Raw genomic sequence first — 27,590 nt, 5'->3', positions numbered from 1 at the left:
CAGCTAGAATTCAGTGGTGGTGTCACTGCAACTTCAGACTGCTAGGCTCAAGCAGTTCTCCTTCTTTAGCCTCCCAAGTGCTGGGACTACAGGCATCTGACACAACACCTGGCTAATTTGTCTGTTTAGTAGAGACAGGGTCTCGCTCTTACTCAAACTCTTACCCCCATGCAATCTTCCTGCCCCCCGCCTCCCAGAGGGCTTTGGACATGCTCTTAACATCAGACTCCTTCTTTTTCCCTCCTGGAGTTTGCCATGTCCTCCTTTTTGCTTTTGCTCTTTGTATATTTTATGTACTTTGATTATATTGCTTGCTAATGTTGTAATTTGATTTCTTACTAAATTGAGCTTCTCTTTTTTTTTTTTTTTTTTTTTTTTGAGACAGTGTCTCATTTTGTTGCCCTCAGTAGTGTGCCGTGGTGTCACATCTCACAGCAACCTCAAACTCATAGCCTTAAGTGATTCTCTTGCCTTAGCCTCCCAAGTTGCTTGGACTACACGTGCCCACCACAACACTCGGGTATTTTTTTGTTGGAGTTTCCATTATTATTTAGCTGGCCCGTACTGGATTCTAACCTACCAACCTGGGTGTATATAGCTAGTGCCCTAAATTGAGCTTGAGGGTAGGAGCCAGCGTTTATATTTGAGTCGTCTGTGTCAAAAAATGGAGTCTGAGGCTGGGCATGGTGGCTCATGCCTATATTCTTAGTACTCTGGGAAGCTAAGGCAGGAGGATTTCTTGAGCTCAAGAGATTGAGACCAGCGTGAGTAAGAGTGAGACCCTGTCTCCACTAAAAATAGAAAAATTAGGTGGGTGTTGTTGTGGGTACCTAAAGTCCCGGCTATTTGGGAGGCTGAGTCAAGAGGATTGCTTGAGCCAAAGAGTTTGAAGTTGCTGTGAGTTGAACTGTAGCCTGGGTTACAGAATCAAAAAGGGGGGAGGGGAGGAGGCTGACCTGTAAATCAACCATAAAGCTTTTCATTGAAAATATCCAAAAAAAAAAAAAAAAAAGAAAATATCCAGGACCCTGTTTATTCAAAGATCGCACACTGTGGACACATACTATTAAATGTATCTTTATTGTTATATCCCTTAGGGCCAGCAAGCAACCCCCCAGGTCCAGCAGCCAGGCCTGGTGACTCCAGTTGCCCAAGGGATGGGTTCTGGGGCACACACTGCTGATCCAGAGAAGCGCAAGCTCATCCAACAACAGCTTGTTCTCCTGTTACATGCTCACAAGTGCCAGCGTCGGGAGCAGGCTAATGGAGAAGTCAGGCAATGCAACCTTCCCCACTGTCGCACAATGAAGAATGTCCTAAACCACATGACACACTGCCAGTCAGGCAAATCCTGCCAAGGTGAGTGTGCTCATGGGATTACTGTGCTTAGCAATTAACACTATATTTACATTCAGGGAGAAGAGAAAAACTGTGATTGAGTCCATTTTGAGGTGGTAGAGATATGCTTAGTACCTTGACTGTGGTGACAGCATTATAGGAGTACACATATGTCCAAGTTCATCAGGATGTACATATTCAACAAGTACAGTTTTACACTTCAATAATGCTTTTTAAAAAGTTACAGGATGGGTGCATTGGTTCACACCTGTGATCCTAGCACTTTGGGAAGCCAAGAAGGAAGGATCACTTGAAGCCAGGAGTTTGAGACCAGCCTGAGCAACATAATGAGACCTTATCTCTACCAAAGTAAAAGGATTAGCCAGGCTCATGCCTGTAATCTCAGCTGCTTGGGAGGCTAAGGCAAGAGGATCGCTTGAGCGCAGGAGTTGGAGGTTGCAGTATACTGTGATCATGCCAGTGTAGCCTGAGCAACAGAGCAAGACCTTATCTGGAAAAAATAATTTTTTTTCTTTTTTCAGGTGACAAATTTTATTTGGGAAGAACCAAAGAGAAAGCTTAGGGCACTTCCAAAGAGAGTTGGAAGTGAGTCCCTACTGATAAAGGATTCCCCCATTCTCTAGGCCCTGGTGAGCTTAGAAATCAGACCCCTATTTCCAGGCACAAACAGGCTGCCTTTTCCAGGCCACACCCTCTGGGCTCTGGAAAAAATAAATTGAAATATAAGGAAAAATAAGCATTCCTGTGTCTTGATATACTTCCAGTTTATCCACTCATTTGGTAAAGAACATGTTGACTACGTCCAATTTTTGGCAATTACAAAACTGCTATAAATCAATCTGTTTTGAGGCTCCTTTACTGACAGTATATCTTTATTTTAGGAAATAATAAAAATTCGGTTATTTTGTGAGTAAGGACGTATGATTATTGGTAGAAGAAATTTTATTTTATTATTATTATTATTATTATTATTATTTGAGACAGAGTCTCTCTGTGTCGCCCTGGGTAGAGTGCTGTGGCATCACAGCTCACAGCAACCTAAACTCTTGGGCTTAAGCAATTCTCTTGCCTCAGCCTCCCAGGAAGCTGGGACTACAGGCGCCTGGCTATTTTGTTGTTGTTGTTGTTGTTGTTGTTGTTGTTGTTGTTGTCGTTGTTGTTTAGCTGGCCCAGGCCAGGTTTGAACCTGCCATTCTGGTTGTATGTGGCCAGCACCCTACATACAGAGCAGTGGGCGCCGCCGGTAGAAGAAATTTTAAACTTCCATGTTGCTGTGATTCTCATAGACTTTGATTTGCCCCAGTGTAACATACCTCAGATACTATTGAGGGTTTGTTAATTGTCATGTGGGCATATATTCAGTTTAATATACTTTCCTGCAGCCAGTTTTACCTAATCTATTGTAATTGGCATATGTAGTCATTAAAAACCGTTTTCATAGGCATGTGTATCATTATATTGGTTTGGTATCTTTACTTAGAAAAAGTAGGTTGTACAGAATGGTGGTGAAAATGAGAGCTCTAGAGCCAGACTACTTGAGTTTGAATCTCAGTTTGGGTGCTCTGACTTTGTGTAAATGACCGTTTTTGCCTGTTTTCTCAACTGTAAATTCTCTTTTAATAGGATCTTAACCTATCGTGTTGTTATGAAGATGAAATGAGTTAATGTATTTGTGGGACTTGTTAGGTTATTCATTAGCTTCTGTTAAAATGAAAAAATAACCTCTAGGGAAAAAAATTTTTCTTCTCTCTAGTGGCACACTGTGCATCTTCTCGACAAATCATTTCACACTGGAAGAACTGTACAAGGCATGATTGTCCTGTATGTCTACCCCTCAAAAATGCTGGGGATAAGAGAAATCAGCAGTGTAAGTAATGAAGTATTTTGAGAGTTTATAATAAAAGTATTCTTAGAATCTCACTTGTGTGATTTGATAGGATTTAGAGTCCTTACCCATAATGTGAGATTCCTGTGAGTAGTTGGTCTGATCCTACCATTTCAAAAAAATGGTATTTTTCCGCTTTCTGTTAACCTCACATTAGTGCGTACAGTTGACCTGTTCAGCAGATAAATTTAGATCCAGGAATTCATGATACTCTTTATGAAAACAGCAACAGGAGAATTTATTAACACGCGAATTTTAAAGAATACTCCTTTGTAATTGGGCAAGTTGTTTTTTTTATACCTGTGACCCACATATCCCAATGATTTGAAATTATTCATATAGAAAAATTTTAGATTATTTTTATAATCTTGTGATAGGGAAGAGCTTTTCTTATAACAGACCCAATTTTAGACCAGGTTTAGTGGCTTGTGCCTGTACTCCCAGCAGAGGAAGGATGATCTCTTCAGACTCACAAGATCAGCCTGGGCAATGTAACAAGATCCTTATACCTACAAAACAGTTATAAATTAGCCAGGTACACATAATACCTATAATCCAGCTATGTGGGATGTTGAGGCAAGAGGACCACTTGATTAGGCCTAAGAGTTCAAGGCTACAGTGAGCTATGATGATACTACTGCACTGTAGCCCAGGCAATAGAGTGAGGTCCAGTCTTGAGAAAAAAACAAAAATACGAGTCATGAGAGGTTAAAAGATTGCATTTTTGAAGTGCAGCTTCCTTATCTCTTTAGCAACAAAATACCTTGGTGTTGAAAGACAAATTTGAGAAGTAAATGTATGTGAATATGGAATTTTATAAATTTATGAAGAAATCATAATTCAGTGGAAAACTGAGAATAAAAATAGACAATTCACTAGAGGGGATAAAATCCAGTAGAGTTTAGTATTAAATTAAGAAATGAAAGAAGGTACCATTTCTCTCCTGTCAGATTGGCAGAAATGTTGTTGCCTGGTGTTAGTATTTGGCTCTAACGCATTTATAGGCTGTTGGTAGAAAAGATTGATATAGACTGTGGGAAGCCTGTTTGCTATTAAAGATCAAAAGCCTTTTCATACTAACAATCTGATCTCCGTTGAACAATCAGTTCTGTATCTAGATATTTTTTTCAAGGAAATAATGGGAAATGAGAGACATTTTGTAGCATGTAATAATTTTATATTTTATGAAATTTACTATATATTAGTCTGTTTTCTTGCCACTTTTAACTTTTTTTTTTTTTAATGGCAGAGTCTCAAGCTGTTGCTCTGAGTAGAGTGCCGTGGCATCATAGGTCATAGCAACCTCGAACTCGGGCTTGAGCGATCCTCTTGCCTCAGTTTTTCTGTTTTTAGTAGAGATGTGGTCTCTCTTTTGCTCAGGCTAGTCCAGAACTTGTGAGCTCAAGCAAATCCACCCGCCTCCGCCTCACAGAGCACTAGAATTACAGGCATGAACCACTGTGCCCAGCCTTTCTTGCCACTTTTAATGTTGTGATACCATATCTTTGTGTTTTCTAGCAATTTTGACTGGAGCACCCGTTGGACTTGGAAATCCTAGCTCTCTAGGAGTGGGTCAGCAGTCTACCCCCAGCCTGAGCACTGTCAGTCAGATTGATCCTAGCTCCATAGAGAGAGCCTATGCAGCTCTTGGACTACCCTATCAAGTAAATCAGATGCCGACACAGCCCCAGGTGCAAGCGAAGAACCCGCAGAATCAGCAGTCTGGACAGTCTTCCCAAGGCATGCGGCCCATGAGCAACATGAGTAAGTTTGTGTCGTCCTGGGTGGTGCCTGTGGCTCAGTGAGTAGGGCGCTGGCCCCATATACCGAGGGTAGCAGGTTCAAATCTGGCCTCGGCCAAACTGCAACCAAAAAAAAATAGCCGAGGGAGGTGCCTGTGGCTCAAAGAAGTAGGGCGCCGGCCCATATGCCTGAGGTTGCAGGTTCAAACCCAGCCCTGGCCAAAAGCTGCAAAAAAATAAAATAGCCGGGCGTTGTGGCGGGCGCCTGTAGTCCCAGCTGCTCGGGAGGCTGAGACAAGAGAATCGTGTAAACCCAAAAGCTGGAGGTTTCTGTGAGCCGTGTGACGTCATGGCCCTCTACTGAGGGCGGTAAAATGAGAACTCTGTCTCTGCACAAAAAAAAAAAAAAAAAGTTTGTGTTGTCCTGGTAACGTGGTATTGGTTATCTGTGTGCGGACCATTCTATCTGTACAGAATTAACTCCTTAATTTGTTACATTCTTTTTCTTTTTTCTTGCACAGTACATGTTTAATGTTTTGGAGTAATTATTTTTAAAAATTATAAAAGCCTCATACTTATCTAACAGAGGTATTTGCCACTGGTTCATTCTCCTTGATTTTTTTTTGTTGTTGTTGGGGATTCATTGAGGGTACAATAAGCCAGGTTACACTGATTGCAATTGTTAGGTAAAGTCCCTCTTGCAATCATGTCTCCTTGATTTTTTTTGCACATGTGAAGTTAATTTTAAATTTACCGAGATGGGATCCCACGTATTATTCCCTGACAAACTATTTTTAATGCTTGTGTATATATCTCTCCCCTATTCAGTACTCAATGTATCCTTTAAAATGGTTGTATCATATTTCACTTTATGGAATAATTTTTTACAGATGGACATTAAGGTTTCTAACTACTTTGCCATTATTTTTTCTTTTTCATCTCCCCCGCCCACCCCTCCACCCCCACCCCCCTATTATTTTAAACCAGATAACATGGCCTGGTGTCTGTAACTCACTGGTTAGGAGCACTAACCACATGCACCAGGACTGGTGGGTTCGAACCCGGCCAGGACCTGCTAAACAACAGTGACAACAATAACAAAAAAATTGGGCAACAATGTAAGTCTGTCTCTCAAAAAAAGGAAAAAGAAAAACACGAATTAGCATTAGTTTCTTCTCTCCCTTTCCATATTAGACAGAATGTGGCCTGTTTCCTTGAGTTTTAGGATGTTCATGTAATGCAGTTTTCTATCTCTGATCTGGAATTTCACCTTTTGTAATTATTTCCTATCATTTTTCAAATTTCTGTGTTAATTAATATAGCTGTTCTACTGTGCTCATCTTATATAGTACTTTTGTCTATACACCCTCATCAAAGTTATTTGCATGATAATTTTTTGGTATTTCTTTTTCTCCCTTTCTCAATGTCTTTTTCTTTGCTTTAGAAAGCAGTTAAGATTAATCAAGTTTCCTTCCATTTATTTCTTGTTCTTCAGTTAATAGCTATAATTATCATTATGGTACCTGTAGAAACTGCATGAATTTTTTGTTGCTTTTGATGTCATCTTCATGTCCAGTTTTGAAATCAGAATGAAAGTGTATATGCTCTGTTTTCTTTCTTTTTTTTTTTTAAGACAGAGACTCATTTTGTTAATCTGGGTAGAGTACTGTGGCGTCGCAGCTCACAGCAACCTCCAGCTCTTGGGGCTTACCCGATTCTCTTGCTTCAGCCTCCCCAGTTGCTGGGACTACGGGTGCTTTCCACAATGCCTAGCTATTTTTTGTTGCAGTTTGGCCAGGGCTGGGTTCAAACCTGCCACCCTTGGTATATGGAGCCACAGGCGCTCTACTCACTAAGCCACAGGTGCCACCCTACGCTCTGATTTCTAACCTCTAAATACCCTCATTCTTTCTTTTTTTCTTTTTTTGTAGAGACAGAGTTTCACTTTATCGCCCTCGGTAGAGTGCCGTGGCGTCACACAGCTCACAGCAACCTCCAACTCCTGGGCCTAGGCGATTCTCCTGCCTCAGCCTCCCGAGTAGCTGAGACTATAGGTGCCCGCCACAACGCCCGGCTATTTACCCTCATTCTTTTTGCTCATCAGACACAAACAGAAGCCTACTTATGAAGTGTTCTTCCTTTAATATCAAACCTTTTTTAAAATTATTCTGGGTGGTGCCTGTGGCTCAGTGAGTAGGGCACTAGCCCCATATACCCAAAGGTGATGGATTTGAACCCAGTCCCGGCCAAACTGCAACAAAAAGTAGCCGGGCGTTATATAGTCCTAGACTCGGGAGGCTGAGGCAAGAGAATCACCCAAGCCCAAGAGCTGGAGATTGCTGTGAGCAGTGACGCTATGGCAATCTACTGAGAGCGACAAAGTGAGACTCTGTCTCAAAAAAAAAAACATAAATAAAATAAAAATAAAAATTGGGCGGCGCCTGTGGCTCAAAGAAGTAGGGTGCCAGCCCCATATGCTGGAGGTGGCAGATTCAAACCCAGCCCCAGCCAAAAACTGAAAGAAAAAAAATTATCGGTTCTGTGTGCTGTGCTATTTTATGGAGGGCAATCCTTGTTATTTTTGTTTTGATTTTTTTTTTTTCCTTGATTTTTGTCACCCTCAGTAGAGTGCTGAGGCATTATAGCTCACAGGAACCTCATACTCTTGGGTCAAGCGATTCTGTTGCCTCAGCCTTCCAAGTAGCTGGGACTACATGTACCCGCCACAACTCCTAGCTGTTCTTAGAGACAGGATCTTACTCTGGCTCAAGCTGGTCAGCAATTAACAAAATAGGAGTTCTTTTGGTGGGTTATTTATCAAAAGACACTGTTCCTCAGCAGTCATTCATGGCTCAGGACCACAGGCCAGTGACAAACTAATATGTAAATCAACCCAAAGAAATTATTTATACTCTTAAACCACTTTGCACTCTGAAAGATACCAGCCTTCCTGGGTGGCGCCCGTAGCTCAGTGGGTAGGGTGCTGGCTGCATACACCCAGGCTGGTGGGTGTGAACCTTGCCTGGGCCAGCTAAAACAACAATGGCAACTGCAACCAGAAGAACAGCTAGGTGTTGTGGTGGGCGCCTGTCATCCCCTACTTGGGAGACTGAGGCAAAAGAATCGCTTGAGCCCAAGAGTTTGAGGTTCCTACCTGTGACGCCACGGCACTCTACCAGGGGCACAAAGTGAGACTGTCGCAATTAAAAAAAGAAAAAAGATACCAGCCTTCCTTTTCTCCTCAAAATTCTTCATAGAATCATAATTTCTATAGAAAGCTTCAACCCCCCAGGTATACAGCAAATGCTCCAACAATACAAAACTGCAGGCACCTGGCCAGGAGGCCACTCATCTAAGGATTGGCCACAAACCACTAGAAGCCATGGTAGTTACTATCATCGATGGGTATGCCAAACTTGACACATCCTTCCTGCCTGATAGAGAAATGGAGTGCCTCAAATCAGAACATCTACCATAAGTCTTCAATCACCACATTCTTTTTTTTTTTTAATTTTTAATTTAATTTAATTTTATTTTATTTTTGCTGTTTTGGGCCAGGGCTGGGTTTGAACCCACCACCTCCAGCGTATGGGGCCAGCACCCTACTCCTTTGAGCCACAGGCACTGCCCTTTTTTGTTGTTTGTTTTTGAGACAGTCTTGCACCCAGGCTAGAGTGCAGTGTTGTGATGATAACTCACTGAGACAGAGCCTTAAGCTATTGCCCTGGGTAGTGTTGCGGCGTCATGGCTCACAGCAACCTCTAACTCGGGCTTAAACGATTCTCTTACCTCAGCCTCTCAAGTAGCTGGGCTACAGTGCCCGCCACAACACCCGGCTATTTTTTGGTTGTAGTTGTCATTGTTTGGCAGGCCCAGGCCAGATTCGAACCCCCCAGCTCTGGTGTATGTGGCTGGTTCCTTAGCCACTTGAGCTATAGCACTGAGCCTAAAAGTGTTTTCTTTAAACACTAATTCTCATTCCCTCCCTAAAGGTCACTGTACTTAGGCTCCTATATCTTTACATAAATTTCCTGCACTTACGAAAATATCTATAATGTTGTAAACAATTTTGGTTCTAGAAGTGTTTTTTGCTTCTTTTGGCATCATTGTATTTCTTTCTTTCCATACATCTAGGGTAGAACAGGTTATCAAAAGTGTAAATTCTGCGTATAAAAATACATGTGTGGGGCAGCACCTGTGGCTCAAGGAGTAGGGCACCGGTCCCATATGCCGGAGGTGGCAGGTTCAAACCTAGCCCCGGCCAAAAACCAAAAAAAAGTGTGTGTGTGTGTATGCGGTGGCTCACACCTGTAATCCCACCACTGTGGGAGGTTGAGGCAGGTGGATTGCTTGAGCTCAGGAGTTTGAGACCAGGCCGGAGCAAGAGAGAAGACCTTGTCTTCTAAAAAAAAAAAAAACATAGCTGGGTGTTGTGGCAGGCACCTGTAATACCAACTCTGTGGGAGGCTAAGGCAAGGGGAGCCCTTGAGCCCAAGACTTGGAGGATGCTGTGAGCTGTGATACCACAGCACACTGCCAAGGAGGGCCAAGTGAGACTGTCTCAAGCTGTCACCCTGGGTAGAGTGCTGTGGCATCACAGCTCCCAGCAACCTCCATCTCCTGGGCTCAGTCAAGTCTCCTGCCTCCGCCTCCCAAGTAGCTGCGACTACAGGTGCCTGGCACAATGCCGGGCTATTTTTTGGTTGGAGCCTTCATTGTTGTTTGGCGGGCCCGGGCTGGATTTGAACCCGCCAGTTCAGGTATGTGTGGCTGGCGCCTTAGCCGCTTGAGCCACAGGAGCCGAGCCCAGGCATGTATATTTTTACATGCTAGCATTTGCCTAATACCACTTGCAAGAGTTTTAGTTTACACATCCACATTTTGATTGAAAACTTTTTTTTTTTTTTTTGTAGAGACAGAGTCTCACTTTATGTTTTATGGTCCTCAGTAGAGTGCTGTGGCATCACACAGCTCACAGCAACCTCCAACTCCTGGGCTTAAGCGATTTGCTTGCCTCAGCCTCCCAAGTAATTGGGGCTACAGTCGCCCGCCACAACGCCCGGCTATTTCTTTGTTGCAGTTCGGCTGGGGCTGGGTTTGAACCCAGCAACCTCGGTTTATGGGGCTGGCACCTTACTGACTGAGCCACAGGTGCCACCCTTGATTGAAAATGTTTATTTCGTCATACTCTTTTCAGCACTCGGTTTAAGAATTTGTTCTTAAAAGTTTTGACATTTTCATACATGTAAAATACATTATTTTAAAAGCGCAATTAGCATATTTGCGTTTTTAAAATGCTGTGTTTTTTTCCTTTTTTTTTTTTTTTTTGAGAAAAATCTCACTATGTCGCCCTTGGTAGAGTGCTCAGCATCACAGCTCACAGCAACCTCAGACTCTTGGGCTTAATTAAGGGATCCCCTTGCCTTAGCCTCCCACAGAGAGATTACAGGCGCCCGCCACAATGCCCAGCTGTTTTTTTATTTTTACTTTTTTTTTTTTTTTTTTTGGTTGTAATTATTATTTTTATTTGGCAGGTCCGGGCTGGATTCTAACCTGCCAGTTCCAGTGTATGTAGCTGGTGCCCTAGCCGCTTGAGCCACAGGCACTGAGCCTCTTTTCCCGTTTTTTTTTTTTTTTGTTGTTGTTGTTGTTGTTTTGAGACAGAATCCCACTTTGTCACCTCCGTGATGGCACAGCTCACATTGACTTCAAACACTGGACTCAAGTGATTCTCTTGCCTCAGTCTCCTAGTAGCTGGGATGATAGGCACCCACCATAATGCCCAGCTATTTTTAGAAATGGGGTTTTGCTCTGACTTAGGCTGGTTTCGAACTCCTGAGCTCAAGCAGTCCACTCACCTTGACCTCCCAGACTGCTAGGATGAATGCCTGAGCCACCACACCTAGCTTTTCCTTTGTATTTTTAAAAAACAGGGTCTTGTTCCACTATGCACTGGCATCATCATAGCTCACTCTAACTTCTACCTAGGTTCAAGAGATCCTCCTACCCCCACCTCTCAAGTAGCCATAACATACCACCATGCCCTGTTGTTTTCTTAAGGTTTTTTTTTTTTTTTTGTGGTTTTTTTTTTTTGGCCGGGGCTGGGTTTGAACCCACCACCTCTGGCATATGGGACCGGCGCCCTACCTGCTGAGCCACAGGCGCCGCCCTTCTTAAGGTTTTTTTTGTTGTTGGTATTGGGGTTTTTTTGTACAGATTGGTTGCTGTGTTGCCCAGGCTTATCTTGAACTTCAGAACTCACATTGCCCTCCCAACATACCGTGATTATAGGCAGAAGCTACTGCATCTAGCTTGTATATCTTTTCTTTTGAATAGCTTGTTACTTCTGTATTGCATTATTTGTCTTTCTTACTTTGTTTGCAAGGGTACTTGATGTATTAGCCTTTATGTGTTGCTAATTATATTATCAATAATTGTTTACTATATTGCTACTAATATTTTTTTCTGATTTGTGGTTTGACTCTTGACTTTGATTATCAAGTTTATAATGTGGCTATTTTATTTATTTCTGTCTTTTGTTTTTTCATTTTTGCCTTAGGTTCTAGTCCTATGGGAGTGAATGGAGGTGTAGGGGTTCAAGCATCAAATCTTCTTTCTGACTCAATGTTGCATTCAGCCATAAATTCTCAAAAGTAAGTTTTGTCTTGGTTTACACCCTGTGTTACATTTCATATACTTGTTAAGAATTGAGTTTTTAATTTAGTTTCCTTTGGTGAATGGAGACAGTAGGATGTTTGAATCCATTTTTCTTTCTACAGCCTTATTAGAAACTATCAATCATCGAGGATAGCCTATATCTTCCCAAGTACAGTAGAAAATTTCAAGTTTGTAGCTGCATAAAAAAATGAGTTTGATCTACCCCAGTAATAAGAATTAGTTCATGGGGCGGCGCCTGTGGCTCAGTCGGTAAGGCGCTGGCCCCATATACCGAGGGTGGTGGGTTCAAACCCGGCCCCGGCCAAACTGCAACCAAAAAAAAAAAAATAGCTGGGCGTTGTGGTGGGCGCCTGTAGTCCCAGCTACTCGGGAGGCTGAGGCAAGAGAATCGCTTAAGCCCAGGAGTTGGAGGTTGCTGTGAGCTGTGTGAGGCCACGGCACTCTACAGAGGGCCATAAAAAAAGTGAGACTCTGTCTCTACAAAAAAAAAAAAAAAAAGAATTAGTTCATTACCCAAGGGACTCCCTGAGATAAGCTGTGTCACAAGTGACAGCTTAGTCTAATAACGCAAGATTTAGTTTTTTTTTTTTTTTTTTTTTGTAGAGACAGAGTCTCACTTTACTGCCCTCGGTAGAGTACTGTGGCGTCACACGGCTCACAGCAACCTCCAGCTCTTGGGCTTATGTGATTCTCTTGCCTCAGCCTCCCGAGCAGCTGGGACTACAGGTGCCCGCCACAACATCCGGCTATTTTTTTTGTTGCAGTTTGGCCGGGGCTGGGTTTGAACCCACCACCCTTGGCATATGGGGCCGGCATCCTACTCACTGAGCCACAGGCGCCGCCCTAGTTTTTTTTTTTTTTGAGACAGAGTCTTACTTTGTCACCCTCAGTAGAATGCTGTGGTATCTTAGCTCACAGAAACCTCCAACTCTTGGGCTCAAGGGATTTTCTTCCCTCAGCCTCCCAAGTAATTGGGACTCCAGGTACCTGTCACAATGCCCAGCTATTTTTATTTTTATTTTTTAATTTTTTTGAGACAGAGTCTCACTACATTGCCCTCAGCCCTGGCAACACAGCTCACAGCAGTCTCCAAACTTTTGGGCCCAAGCAATTCTCTTGCTTCAGCCTCCCAAGTAGCTGGGACTACAGGTACCCGCCACAGTGCACAGCTATTTTTTTTTTTGTTGTTGCCGTTGTCGTTGTTTAGCTGGCCCAGGCCAGGTTAGAACCCGCCAACTTTGGTGTATGTGGCTGGTGCCGTAACTACTGTGCTATAGGCGCCGAGCTACAGCTATTTTTAGATACGGGGGTCTCGCTCTGGCTTAGGCTGGTCTTGAACCTATGAGCCACCGTGCCTGGCCAAGAATTAGGTTTCTTCCTTGTTTTTGTTTGAGACAGAGTCTCAAGCTATTGCCTGTGTAGAGTGCTATTATGTCATAGCTCACAGCAACCTCCAATTGGGGCTCAAGCGATCCTCTTGCCTGAGTTTTTCTTTTTTTTTTTTTTTTTTTTCAGTAGAGACAGGATTTCACTTTTTGCTCAGACTGGTCTCAAACTGTGAGCTCAAGCTATCCACCAGCCTTGGCCTTGGCCTCCCCAAGTGCTAGGATTACAGCTATGACTCACCATGCCCAGCCACAAGATTTAGTTTTCTAAATATAACACCTTGTCCTCTACTCCAAAGAAATGTAATTATTTTTTCCTCACATAGATATATACACATACTCTGCACATAAAAGAAATACAGTCACACACATGCACCCCAACTCCTTGATGCAGATAGAGTTCTCATATGGTATTAAACCTATTGCGCTAATCATTGTCATTTCTAATTAAATGAGATCATCTTTCTGTGATCCTTCTTGACTATTTGATGACTCCTTTTTAAAGCCCAATGATGAATGAAAATGCCAGTGTCACCTCCCTGGGTCCTATGCCAACTGCAGCTCAACCATCCAGTACTGGAATTCGGAAACAGTGGCATGAAGATATTACTCAGGATCTTCGAAATCATCTTGTTCACAAACTGTAAGTAATTTGTAGATGTGTCTCATTCGTCAAGAGATGTCTTGTTGATATGCTTTCAGTCTGCTGGTGGGGAGGATTTTTTTTTTTTTTCTTCGTATTTTAGTTCTTCGGAGTCTCACTTTGTTTCCCTACGTAGAGTACTGTGGTGTCATAGCACACAGCAACCTCAGACTCCTGGGCTCTAGTGATCCTCTTGCCTCAGCCTCCCAAAATTCTGATATTACAGGGGTGAGTCTCCGTGCCCGGCCAGTCTGCTGGGCTTTTAAGCACAGAGGAATGTTGTTCTTGTATAGCCTGGCTGTTGCTGTTGATTCTTGCATCTTAATTCTGTTTTCTACTTTCTTTGTTTCTTTTTGAAACAGAATCTCAAGCTTTCACCCTGAGTAGAGTGCTGTGGCGTCACAGCTCATAGCAACCTCAAACTTTTGGGCTTAAGCGATTCTCTTGCCTCAGCCTCCCGAGTAGCTGGGACTACAGGTGCCCACCACAACACCTGGCTATCTTCTGCTTGTAGCTGTCATTGTTTGGCAGATTTGAACCTGCCAGCTCCAGTGTATGTTGCTGGCACTATAGGCACTAGTTTTCTACTTCTCAATTTTTCTCCTTACCATCATTTTTTATTTATTTATTTGAGACAGAGTCTCACTTTGTCGCCCTTGGTGGAGTTCTGTGGCATCATAGCTCACAGCAACCTCCAAAGTCTTGGGCTCAAGCAGTCCTCTTTCCTCAGCCTCCTGTGGAGCTGGGACTACAGGTGCCTGCCACAATTCCCGGTTATGTTTTGGAGACGGGGTCTCACACTTGCGTAGGCTGGTCCCAAAGTGTGACTTTGGGCAATCTACCCACCTCAGCTTTGTTATCGTCATTTTTAAAAGCAGTCTTTCAGTTTTAGCAGTATGTGAATTGAACTATTCTGCCTCGTTATTAACATATTAACTAAAAAAAAAATTTTTTTTTAAGGTTTTATTTATTTATTTATTGGCGTCACAGCTCACAAGCAACCTCCAACTCCTGGGCTTAGGGGATTCCCTCCTGAGTAGCTGAGACCACAGGTGCCCACCACAACACCTGGCCATTTTTTCTTGTGGTTTGGTCAGGCCCGGGTTTGAACCTGCCACCTCTGGTATGTGGGCCAGCACTCTACTCACTGAGCCACAGGCACCACCCCTAAAAATCATTAACTCATAATTCCGTAAGAAAAATCAGGCTTTAGGGCATTATAATATGGCAACATTCACACCCTTTTCTGTTATTCTTGGTAAACCTGTTTAGTATACTGCCAAATTGAATCTGGTGGAGTGGTCTCTCTGTGGTCTTCTGTTCCTCCATAAGTGCACATAGCATTTTATGAAATATCTTCGGTCCCATTTGTTGTATAGTTGATATGTACAAGATTCTCTCTCTTAAACTCCATTTTATTTAATCTTAAAAAATTCTCGTCAGAAGGTGGGAGAGGCATACAGAGTGGTTAAATGTATTGTGCCCATGTTCATAAAGGTAGAGAGCTTAGACCTTGTTGATAAGAGTTTATTCTGCAAACACCATGCAGCATTTTTTCTTGGAATAAGCAGTTTCAATTCTTAGGAGAAAGCTGTTAACTCCAGTAAATAACAGAATTTCGATTACTCTTGTCTTTTTCTTTTTATTGACTGGAACCATGGGATCTGGTTGTATAGTTTGCCAGAGTTTCATTTAGGGATATATTTTTTTTTTAATCAGTTAATGGATATGTCCTATATAATTCTTTAGCAATAGTGCTAATAATAATTGGAATTAGATAAGGAATGCCATGATAAACAGTCGAATACCAATGGCAGGGGTCAGGGACATGTAAAAAAACAAAGGGTCCCTAACCCTTCTCCATTCCATTGGTATATGACTGTTAATGAAATGAACTAATAAGGAATAACTAAGTTGTTAACTTCATTATTTTAGGAACTTTTATATAATGGACAAAAATGATAGATTATTTCAAATTATTTATCATGACATTAAAAGTGTATTATATGCTTATGAATTTTCTACTAACTCAAATATTCTAAACCTCTATATATAGGCCAGGCAAGATGGCTAACACCTGTAATCCTAGCACTTTGGGAGGCTTAGGCAGGAAGAACACTTGACGCCAGGCATTAAACACCAGCCTGAGTAGTGGTGAGATCCCATCTCAAAAAAGGAAAAAACAAAATTCTATTAGTATCTTCTGAATCTGGTTTGATCAAGTACCATACAACTAACTGAACAGACAGTGACCAAATTTAAAAAAAAACAAAACCAAGAACAGTGGCTAAAAATCAGTTGTTGATTATAGTGATTTTTTTCTTTTTGGTTTTCAGTAATTCATAAAGTGTAGTCGCACTAAAAATTCTTGGCGTGACTTTTTTGTTGCCTGTCAGTGGTCCACAAATACTTGTTGTATGCCTACATGCAGCTCAGTACTGTCTGTTCACTCCTAGGGGTTCTGTGGCAAACGAAACATACAAGTATCGATGGAAATGAACCCAAACTCTAAAATAATTTAAGGAGGATTATTCTGAACCAAATTTTTTTTTTTTTGTAGAGACAGAGTCTCACTTTATGGCCCTCGGTAGAGTGCCATGGCATCACACAGCTCACAGCAACCTCCAACTCCTGGGCTTAAGCGATTCTCTTGCCTCAGCCTCCCAAGTAGCTGGGACTACAGGCGCCCACCACAACGCCCAGCTATTGCAGTTCAGCCGGGGCCTGGTTTGAACCCGCCACCCTCGGTATATGGGGCCAGCGCCTTACGGACTGAGCCACAGGCGCTGCCCAATTTTTTTTTTTTTTTTTTTGGTGGTTTTTGGCCGAGGCTGGGTTTGAACCCACCACCTCCAGCATATGGGATTAGCGCCCTATCCCTTTGAGCCACAGGCGCCACCCTGAACCAAATGTTTGTTACTGGCCCACATCACGTGGTCTCATTTCTTGTTGATCTTAAATACCGTGGCAAACATTTTAAAGGGAATTCTGATAGTGTGAAAAACTTTTTATTGGGTGGTGCCTGTGGCTCAGTGAGTAGGGCGCCAGCCTGATATCCTGAGGGTGGCAGGTTCGAACCTGGCCCCAGCCAAACTACAACAACAACAAAAAAAATAGCTGCGCATCGCGGCGGGCGCCTGTAGTCCTAGCTACTCAGGAGGCTGAGGCAAGAGAATCCCCTAAGCCAAAGAGCTGGAGATTGCTGTGAGTTATGACACTAAGGCACTCTACCAAGAGTGACAAAATAAGACTATCTCTATTAAAAAAAAAAAGAAAGAAAACCTTTTTATTTTATTTTATTTTATTTCTTGGAGACAGAGTCTCACTCTGTTTACCAGACTAAATTACCATGACATCATAGCCCACAGCAACCTCAAACTCATAGCTTCAAGTGGTCCTCCTGCTTCAGCCTCTGAAGTAGCTAAGGGGACTACAGGCAGGAGCCATCGTGTCTAGCCAATTTTTATTTTATTTTATTGTATTTGTTTATTTTGCAGTTTTTTTTGGCCGGGGCCGGGTTTTAACCCACTACATCTGGTATATGGGGCCGGCGCCCTACTCCTTGAGCCACAGGTGCTGCCCCCAATTTAATGTTTAAAACTTTTCTGTTCTGGGTGGCGCCTGTGGCTCAGTCGGTAGGGCGCCGGCCCCATATACCGAGGGTGGCGGGTTCAAACCCGGCCCCGGCCAAACTGCAACCAAAAAATAGCCGGGCGTTGTGGCGGGTGCCTGTAGTGCCAGCTACTCGGGAGGCTGAGGCAAGAGAATCGCTTAAGCCCAGGAGTTGGAGGTTGCTGTGAGCTGTGTGAGGCCACGGCACTCTACCGAGGGCCATAAAGTGAGACTCTGTCTCTACAAAAAATAAAATAAAAAAATCAAAAAAAAAAAAAAAAAAAACTTTTCTGTTCCTCCATTATAAGTTTCCAATCTTCTACAATTTTGCAGTGGTTGTTAAGCCTTCTTTTCTTTCCTTTTATGTTTTTTGGGGGGTGGGAGTGGGGAGAACAGTCTTTGTTACCCTCGGTAGAGTGCCATGGCGTCACACCTCATAGTAACCTCCAACTCTTGGGCTTAATCAATTCTCTTGCCTCAGCCTCCCAAGTAGCTGAGACTCCAGGCGCACCTGCCAGAACATCCAGCTATTTTTTTGGTGATGTTGTCGTTGTTTAGCAGGCCCTGGCTGGGTTCGTACCCACCAGCCCCAGTGCATGTGGCCGGCGCCCTAAACACTGAGGTATGGGTGCTGAGACCTTAGGCCTTCTTTTCTTTTTTTTTTTTTTTTTTTTTTGTGGTTTTTGGCCGGGGCTGGGTTTGAACCCACCACCTCCAGCATATGGGACCCGGCACCCTACTCCTTGAGCCACAGGTGCCACCCAGGCCTTATTTTCATAAGCTGCATAAATAGAGTGGACAGGTCTGAAGGCTTTTGGTCCTTGTACTATGACCAAAAAATCAGTCTTTTTCTCTTTAAATGTAGCACAGAAAATTTTTTGTTCTACGTTGAGAGTGACAGGGACGAGAGAGTATTGTTACTACATTTTCATCATGAAAACCCTTTATGACAAAAAGAATTTTATTTCAGTAGGTATTCGATTTGAAGCATCTATCACCCTCTTACTATTTTTTCTTTTCCTCTATGTATTTGTAGTATGAAAAGTAGGAAAATAATAATCAGGAAAAATTCTAAGGTTTTGTATATTTCTGTAACATGAAAGAAAAGCTGGCATGGTATTACAGAGGTAGAATTTTCTGTTTCTAGTGTTCAAGCCATATTTCCTACTCCGGATCCTGCTGCTTTAAAAGATAGACGAATGGAAAACCTGGTTGCATATGCTCGGAAAGTCGAAGGGGACATGTATGAATCTGCAAATAATCGAGTAAGCATCTGTTAATTTCTTTCCTATTTTCTATTGATTGATAGAACTGTTCTGGTTATTTAGTACTCTTCTTCTGTAACATATACAAGCAGTATTGTGCTTCAGAGGAGGGTTCTACCTTTAGCTATCTCATCTTATTGCTACGGAGCACAGTCAAGATAATAAGGCAATCTTTTTAAATATGTATCATCAAGAATTTTGTTTTTCTTCTTCATACAATGCACTCGTACTTTTTTGGTTTTTGTCCTTCTCTCAACCTAAAAAGTGGTTTATCTGCTACTCTGCTGTTTTCGCTAGATGAAGCAGCTAGTTGATAATTTTCATCTCAAGCAATATTTCAGTTTCTCTACATCATCTGAATTGTCCTTTGTAAATTGGCACTACTTCGAAATGTAGCATATTAAATGGAACTTAAGTCTGTTCTTAGTTCGCTTTTACTGTTAACGCAGTATCAGTGCCTCTTTTTTATTAATCTCTCTTATTTTACTTCAAATATTCAAAAAGGCGGAATACTACCATCTTCTAGCTGAAAAGATCTATAAGATCCAGAAAGAACTAGAAGAAAAACGAAGAACTAGACTACAGAAACAGAATATGCTACCTAATGCTACAGGCATGGTACCAGTTTCCATGAATGCAGGACCTAACATGGGACAGCCACAATCAGGAATGACTTCTAGTAAGTGCTTTTTGTTGTATTTTTGTTGGGGAAAAAATCGATGATAAAGTGGTTTCTAACCAAAGTCATTAATTTGTATAAGCTTGTATAACTATTGTAGAATTTACGAGGAGCCTTTTTTGCCTGTGCAATGAAAATAATTCATCAACTAGTAAAAAACAATAGCTGAACAGTATATTTAAAATTTCTAGACATGGGCGGCACCTGTGGCTCAGTTGATAGGGCTCTGGTCACATACACCAAGGCTGTTGGGTTCGAAGCCGGCCCAGGCCAGCTGAACAATGACAACTGCAACAACAACAACAACAATAAAAATAGCTGGACTAGCCGGGCATTGTGGTAGGTGCCTGTAGTCCCAAGTATTTGGAAGGATGTGGCAGGAGAATCACTTAAGCCCAGGAGTTTGAGGTTGCTCTGAGCTGTGATGCCACAATACTCTACCAAGGGTGATGTAGTGAGACTCTGTCTCAAAAAAAAATTTCTAACCCAAGACACACTTTTCTAATATTGATACCTAGAAAATGATAGCCTACAGATTCTCCTTGTCTTTTTCCAAGACTGTCTTGTTGTCTGTGCTAAGCAACGAGTAATAGATGTTTGTACATCGACCAGTTTCACTGACCCCATAAAGGCTTACATACTTCCTGAACACACGTGCCATGTTTCTGTCAGCACACTTTCTTCTTGACACAGCATCAAGGCTAAGAACTAAGATGGCTTCTTTCTTTATAAGCATCTTTAAAATTACATCTCATCAGCGTCGGTTTTTGGTTACAGCATCACTGTCAACCTGATGAATCAGTCCAATAGCCAAGAATCTCCTTGCCGCCCCCCCCCCCCCCCAAGAGAAAGGGTATTGGCTCTGTTACCCAAGCTAAAGTGCAGTAGTGTCAACCATAGCTCACTGCAACTTCAACATCCTGCCTAAGTTTCCAGAGTAGCTGGGACTCCAGATGTGTATCACCACACCCGGCTAGTTTTTCTTTTTTTCTGTTTGTTTTTTTTTTTTTTTTTTTTTTGTAGAAACACAGTCTCTTTCTATTGCTTAGGCAGGTCTCAAACTCCCAGCTCAAGCATCCTCCTGTATTAGCCTTCCCATGTGCTGGGATTCCAGGTGTGAGCCATGACACCTGGCCCCAAGACTACTATTATACAGGCAGGGTCAAGAAAAAATAACACCCTTTTATGTTTGAATGTGATATTGTTGTGTTACAGAATTACATGCAGATTACAAACCATGGCAGAAATAACCCTCCCTTTTTATGAGCTAGTAATCTATATCAATCTTTTATTACAAAATCATAAGGATATAATTCTGTAATGTAACAGAAGCACAAAAGGGGGCATTACTTCTACCTGACCCTGTACATTGCCTTCATATATTGACTTGTTACTAGGTTCTAAGCAGTGAAATAGTGAGTTGGTCACAGAGTAGTAACCAGTTACACAGGCTGTTTAAATGCTCTGAGAAAGAGTATAATAGGGGAAACCTATGTTTGAGTCAGGGAATGCTGACTACCTATAACTGCCAACTGAGCTAACAGGTAGAGCAGCTCTTATTCTTTTTTTTTTTTTTTTTGTAGAGACAGAGTCTCACTTTATCACCCTGGGTAGAGTGCTGTGGCGTCACAGCTCACAGCAACCTCCAGTTCTTGGGCTTAGGCGATTCTCTTGCCTCAGCCTCCCGAGTAGCTGGGACCACAGGCACCCGCCACAATGCCCAGCTATTTTTTTGTTGCAGTTTGGCTGGGGCCGGGTTTGAACCTGTCACTCTCCGTATATGGGACCGGCGCCCTACCAACTGAGCCACAGGCGCTGCCCAACAGCTCTTATTCTTTCAGTGAGTTATAGGTGAACTGAGGCGTTTCCTGTCCTTGAAGTCATAAAGTAGAGAACCATTGGTTGCAGCCTTTAGCACCCTGATTTCCTAAATGCAGCTTGCCAGATACACTATTACTAATTAGGGTATGATGTGGAAAGAATTGGGAAGAGCAACATTTCTGGTACAAGAGGCAGTATAATGGAGGAGCATTTACAAGAGAAAGTATGTGTACTTCTTGTGTAGGTGGGAGAATAAGTGTTCAGCAATGAGAAAGTCAAGATTAGGGTTAGGGAGACTGTAGTACATGCGTGATATGGTCGTACTTGGATGTTAACTGAAGATACAGAAACAAGTGGACATATTTTAGATACTTGTTTTTGATAGAATTTACTCAATTTCTAGGTGAAATGTGAGCTATGTCTAGTGTCTATGAGATATTTATGTTCTAATGTTATGTTAAAAGTAGTCCGGTAGGCCAGGTATGGTGGCTCACGCCTATAATCCTAGCACTCTGGAAGGCCAAGGTGGATGGGTTACCTAAGCTCACAAGTTTGAGACCAGCCTGAGCTAGAGTGAGATCCCTGTCTCTAATAATAGTCAGGTGTTGTGGCAGGTGCCTATAGTCCCAGCTACTTGGGAGGCTGAGGAAAGAAATTTGCTTGAGCCCAAGAGTTTGAGATTGCTATGAACTGTGAGGCCATGGCACTCTGTTGGGGGCAACAAAATGAGACTGTCTCAATAAAAGAAGACATAGCTGGTTTTTCCCTCTTAACTTTTTGTAAACATACTAACTTGAAGGATAAATAACAGACAACTGTATGTATTACAATCTGATTTACTGCTATATGTATTGCAATCTAATTTTTTATGACTATGATATATGCCCAGAAAAAGATTCTGGAAGAAATAAATACTAACATGTTAAAATTGGTTTGGGGGATACTTTGTGTGTAAAGGTGTTTTGATTGATCTGTGCACCTAGTTTGCATTAATGAGTATTCATTTAAGTGTTAGGAAAGTGTTCCTGCATGTGTTCATCGAATCCTTATAATGGCAATTTAAGATCAGCAGCGTCATGGACCGACAATAGACTCTGTGATACGTTCTTACCTTGCAGTCAGTCAAATCTGTCATACACATCATAGTTGTAAACAAAAGTGCTTAGGGCAAATGTACGCAATAGGATTATGTTTTCACTTTGATTTTCATATGATTGGTCTCATTTAAAAATCAGATTTTGCATAAAAATCTGCATTTCTGACTTCTTTTTAAACATAGAAGGATCAGACCAGGCTGGCAGTGGCTCAGCCTGTAATCCTAGCTCTCAGGGAGGCTGAGGGTGGGGAGGATCACCTGAGGTCAGGAGTTTGAAAGCAGCCTGATACATAATGAGACCCCCTCGTCTTTACTAAAACTAAAAATTGGCCAGATGTCATGGCGGAGACCTGTAGTCCCAGCTACTCAGGCAGGAGGATCACTTCATCCCAAGAATTTTAGGTTGTTTTGGGCTAGGCTGAGGCCATGGCACGCTAGCCTGAGGAACAGAGTGAAACTTTGTCTCAAAAAACAAAAAAGAAGGATTTAGCATGTTTGACCTTCTCTTCCATGAGGACACCATTGTCTGCAACTGGAGTAGTGGCTGACTTTTAGAGGAATTACGCTTTCTCTCCACTTCACCCAGTCCTCAGCCACTCCCTCTTTTGGGGGATACCTAAAACCATTTCACTTGATACTGCAAGGCCCTTGCTGCTGCTTAGTTTGCAACACCTATTTATATTGTTCACAGGAGAAGAATGTTCCTTATATATTAGGTGAAAACATTGGTCTATATTAAAGTATGTGTGAATATATATGTGTGAAAGGAAATTAAAACTGTTTGTAGAGGCAAGGTGTGGTGGCTCATGCCTTTAATCAATCATAGCACTCTGGGAGGCCGAGATGGGTGGATTGCCTGAGCTCACAGTTTTGAGACCAGCCTGAACCAATACGGGGTGTCATGGCGGGCGCTTGAGTCCAGGAGTTTGAGATTGCTGTGAGCTGTAATGTCACGGCACTCTACCCAGGGTGACAAAGTGAGACTGCCTCAAAAAAAAAAAAAAAAAAAAAAGAACCATAGAGGTTTATTGCTGAGTCATTCATTAGATTATGACTCATTTTTCCTTTATGTTTTCTAATTTTTTAAATAATGAACATGAATTACACATGTACTTTGATAAATCTTGTGGAGTTACATAAAAAAGTTACATAAATAAGTGTTCAGCATTTCTCTGTCACTTTTGCCCACTTACTAAAGTTGAAAATTGACTAAAGTGGTGGCTCTCACCTGTAATCCTTGCACTCTAGATGTAGGTGGCTGAGACAGGTGGATTGCTTGAGCTCAGGAGTTTGAGAACAGCCTGAGCAATAGCGAGACCCCCATCTTTACTGAAAATAGAAAAACTGAGGCAGGACAATGTCTTGAGCACAAGAGTGTCAGGTTGCTGTGAGCTATGACACCACCTCACTGTCCTTACGGGTAACAGAATGAGATTGTCTCAAAAAAGAAAAAGAAAAGTGGTGGGTATCTCCTTAGAGCAGGGTTTCCCACGATTGTCCTTGAGGCTTGAATATGCAGCCCTTGGGAGCTTTTGTTTAAGAGATAACATGGTATAGTTATAATGTGCATATTATTTAAGTTCAGTGTTAACAGTGGCTTTGTGTGCACAAAATCATGTATTATTGGGGTACATAATCAAATTTAGTAACCACTGGACAAAATCCATAGTGATTATTTGTACAGGTATTCTGTTCCACAACAAGCAAAGGTTCAGACTGTTGCTTTTTTGTTTGTTTGTTTGTTTTTTTAAAGATAGTGTTGTTACGTCGCCCTCGGTAGAGTGCCATGGCGTCACAGCTCACAGCAACCTCCAACTCTTGGGCTTAAGCGATTCTCTTGCCTCAGCCTCCCAGGTAGCTGGGACTCCAGGTGTCCGCCACAATGCCTGGCTATTTTGTTGTTATAGTTGTCATTGTTGTTTAACAGGCCCTGGCTGGGTTTGAACCTGCCAGCTCCAATGTATATGGCTGGCGCCCTAGCCTCTGAGCTACAGGCACCAAACCAGCAGCTTTCTTTTTTTTTTTCTGTAGAGACAGAGTTTCACTGTATCGCCCTCGGTAGAGTGCCGTGGCGTCACCCAGCTCACAGCAACCTCCAAATCCTGGGCTTAGGCAATTCTCCTGCCTCAGCCTCCCGAGTAGCTGGGACTACAGGCGCCCACCACAACGCCCGGCTGTTTTTTTGTTGCAGTTTGGCTGGGGCTGGGTTTGAACCCGCCACCCTCGGTATATGGGGCCAGCGCCCTACTGACTGAGCCACAGGCGCTGCCCTTCTTTTCTTTTTTCTTTCAGAGTCTCACTTTATCATTCTAGGTAGAGGGCCCATGGCATCATAGCTCACAGCAACCTCGAACTCCAGGGCTAAAGTGATTCTCTCTGCCTCAGCCTCCTGAGTAGCTGGGCCTACAGGCACCTACCACAATGCCCAGCCATTTTTAAAGACAGAGTCTCACTCTTGCTCAGGCTGGCCTTAAACTTGTGAGATCAGGCCAATGACCCAACTCAGCCTCCCAGAGTGCTAGGATTCCAGGTGTGAGCCATCACACCCAGCCTAATAGCTTCATTTTTATAAAAAGCTATTACTTTACTATCAACATTGAAAGCATCTTGGTTTATAAAGGAATAAAACTAAAACCATTTGGAGGCATTTCTTCTATTCCAGAAAAGCATTTCTAGCTCAGAGCTTTATTTAATGTTTTGAAATTCAAAGTAAATTCTTCAAGTTTTAAGAGTGTATTTTGTTGTTGTTGTTGTTTTTTAAGAGAGTCTTACTCTGTTTCCCAGGCTAGAGTGCCATGGCCTCACCCTACATCCGTGATTCTCAACCTTCCTATTTCCATGAACCTTTAATACAGTTCTTCATGTTGTGGTAACACCCCCCAACCATAAAATTGTTTTCATTGCTACTTCATAACTGTTAATTTTGCTATTGTTATGAATCATAATGTAAATATCTGATATGCAGGCTGTATTTAGGTGACCCCTGTGAAAGGGTGGTTCGACCCCTAAAGGGGTCACGGTTGAGAACTACTACTCTAGCTAGATCATAGCAACCTCCTAAACTCCTGGCTTCAGGCAGTCTCCTGCCCCTGCCTCCGAAATAGCTGGGACTATATGTGCCCACCATGATACCTCGTTCATTTTTCAATAATTAGTAGAGATGGGGTCTCGCTTTTGCTCAGGCTGGTCTTGAACTCCTGAGCTCAAGGGATCCTCCCACTTCAGCCTCCTTCAGTGCTAGAATTACAGGTGTTAGCCACTACACCTGGCCTGAATTTAAGTTTTTTTTTTTTTTTTTTTTTTTTTTTTTGAGATAGTCTCACTTTGTCGAGCTTGGTAGAGAGCCGTGGCATCACAGCTCACAGCAACCTCAAACTCTTGGGCTTAAGTGATTCTCTTGCCTCAGCCCACCAAGTAGCTGGGACTACAGGCACCCACCACAATGTCCAGCTATTTTTTGTTGTTGTTGTAGTTGTCATTATTTAGCTCACCAGGGTCGGGTTTGAACCCGCCACCTACGGTGCCGTAACCACTGTGCTATGGGCGCCAAGCCCTGAATTCATGATAATTATTAAAGATACTTTGTGGGTTTTTAAGGTCAGGAGGGGGCAGATGGTATACAAATATTTTTTTAACCATTTCTTTTTGTTTTTTCCTTCCTTCCTTCCTTCCTTCCTTCCTTCCTTCCTTCCTTTTTTTCTTTTGTTTTCTTTTTTTTTTTTTTCCTCCAGATGGTCCTCTGCCTGACCCAGCAATGATCCGTGGCAATGTACCAAACCAGATGATTCCTCGGATAACTCCACAACCTGGTAAACTGTTAAATTCATGGTCATTTTTATTAAATAGCAGAATTCTTGGTGTGCTAAAGATAATAGTTAATACCTTGATTCCTATTTCAGGCCATTAGCAAGTGTTATAATTATCCACTTGGAAGTTAGAAAATCTCTTAGAGTTGAACCCCATGAAGGATAAAGAGTAGGTTGACTGGCAGGTCCGGGGACAGATGACAGTAAATGTTGGTGTGCATTGCTGTAGGGTGTAAAATTCAGTTCAGAAATCATGTTAGTTCATATGCCCATCTGCAGCTGCTGTGAATTAATCAGGTTCATTTATAGTTATGAGGTTGAAAGCAGGTTCCTTTATTCATCCCGATAAAATGATATATAATCAGATATCAGAACTCTGATAACCTCCAGTTTCACAAAGGTGTTCAGGTCTATTATTTTGCTTGAATTTATAGGTTTGAATCAATTCAGCCAGATGAGCATGTCCCAGCCGCCTCTAGGACCCCGGCAAACCTCTCCTCTTCAGCACCATGGACAGTTGGCTCAGCCTGGAGCTCTCAACCCGGTCAGTTTATCTTCTTTGGGTAATGTTTTTGGACCACACATTTAAAAAGTCCTTTTGCTTGTTTGCTTTTAATTCATAAACAAAAATTCTCACCCTTAAACAAGGCATAAGTCCTTGTTCTTACACTGCAATTCAATTGTGTTTAGATCTCGTAGAAAGCTGACAGAAAGCAGCCAGCTCACTGTCCTGGAGTCTCAATGTTTAGTGTCTTCCACACTTTTTCACAGTCATCTCTCTTCCCTGATGCCTATCTTTCCCTGTCCAGGCAGGAAACCATCTGTCTTTTTCTTTTTTTTTGCAGTTTTTGGCCAGGGCTGGGTTTGAACCCACCACCTCCGGCAAATGGGGCTGGCGCCCTACTCCTTTGAGCCACAGGCACCACCCCCTGTCTTTTTCAAGGGTGATGGAGGGGCAGTTGCCTGGTTTGGAGCTTAGAGAAGAGGGAATGAGCATCTTGCCACTCTTTAGGCAAAGTTTTTTTTGTTTTTTTTTTTTTGCAGTTTTTGGCTGGGGCTGGGTTTTAACCTGCCACCTCCAGCATGTGGGACCAGCGCCTTACTCCTTTGAGCCACAAGCAAAGTTAGGTGCCACACTGGACCTTATGCATACTTTTTGTTGTTGTTGTTGAGATAGTCTCTTTCTGTTGCCTTGGGTAGAGTGCAGTGGCATCGTTATAGCTCACTGAAACCTCAAATTTCTGGGCTCAAGTGATTCTCTTGCCTCAGCCTCCCAAGTACCCGGGACTACAAGCATCCACCCCTAGGTCTGGTTAGTTTTTTTTCTTTCTTTCTTTTTTTTGAGGCGAGAGTCTCACTATATTTCCCTTGGTAGAGTGCTGTGGCATCACATCTCACAGCATGCTTAAACTCTTGGGCTTAAGCGATTCTCTTGCCTCAGCCTCTCAAATAGCTGAGACTACAGGTGCCTGCCACAATTCCCAGCTGTTTTTTTTGTTGTTGTAATTTTCATTGTTGTTTGGTAGGCCCGGGCTGGGTTCAAACCTGCCTGCTCTGATGTATGTAGCTGGTGCCCTAAGCCGCAGAGCTACAAACATCAAGTCCTGGCTATTTTCTTG

At 42.5% G+C, this 27,590-nt stretch overlaps 1 protein-coding gene across 3 annotated transcripts in view; it reads left to right on the top strand.

The window, feature by feature from the left end:
* EP300 (E1A binding protein p300) overlaps positions 1 to 27,590 on the top strand; it is a 98,178-nt gene that overhangs the window by 33,769 nt on the left and 36,819 nt on the right. For 2 of the 3 annotated variants that reach the window (XM_053583552.1, XM_053583551.1), the window contains exons 4-12: positions 1,098 to 1,359; positions 3,113 to 3,226; positions 4,763 to 5,008; positions 11,546 to 11,639; positions 13,555 to 13,692; positions 18,452 to 18,569; positions 19,074 to 19,248; positions 25,897 to 25,974; positions 26,406 to 26,515. In XM_053583552.1, coding sequence (XP_053439527.1) covers positions 1,098 to 1,359; positions 3,113 to 3,226; positions 4,763 to 5,008; positions 11,546 to 11,639; positions 13,555 to 13,692; positions 18,452 to 18,569; positions 19,074 to 19,248; positions 25,897 to 25,974; positions 26,406 to 26,515 — 1,335 coding nt within the window. The remainder of the gene's footprint in view (positions 1 to 1,097; positions 1,360 to 3,112; positions 3,227 to 4,762; positions 5,009 to 11,545; positions 11,640 to 13,554; positions 13,693 to 18,451; positions 18,570 to 19,073; positions 19,249 to 25,896; positions 25,975 to 26,405; positions 26,516 to 27,590) is intronic. The other variant, XM_053583553.1, reaches the window with a different exon arrangement.

The sequence above is a fragment of the Nycticebus coucang genome, chromosome 3 (assembly GCF_027406575.1).
Source record: "Nycticebus coucang isolate mNycCou1 chromosome 3, mNycCou1.pri, whole genome shotgun sequence".
Lineage (NCBI taxonomy): Eukaryota > Metazoa > Chordata > Mammalia > Primates > Lorisidae > Nycticebus > Nycticebus coucang.
Note: the sequence above shows the minus strand (reverse complement) of the source record. Positions and strands in the feature narration are given on the sequence as shown.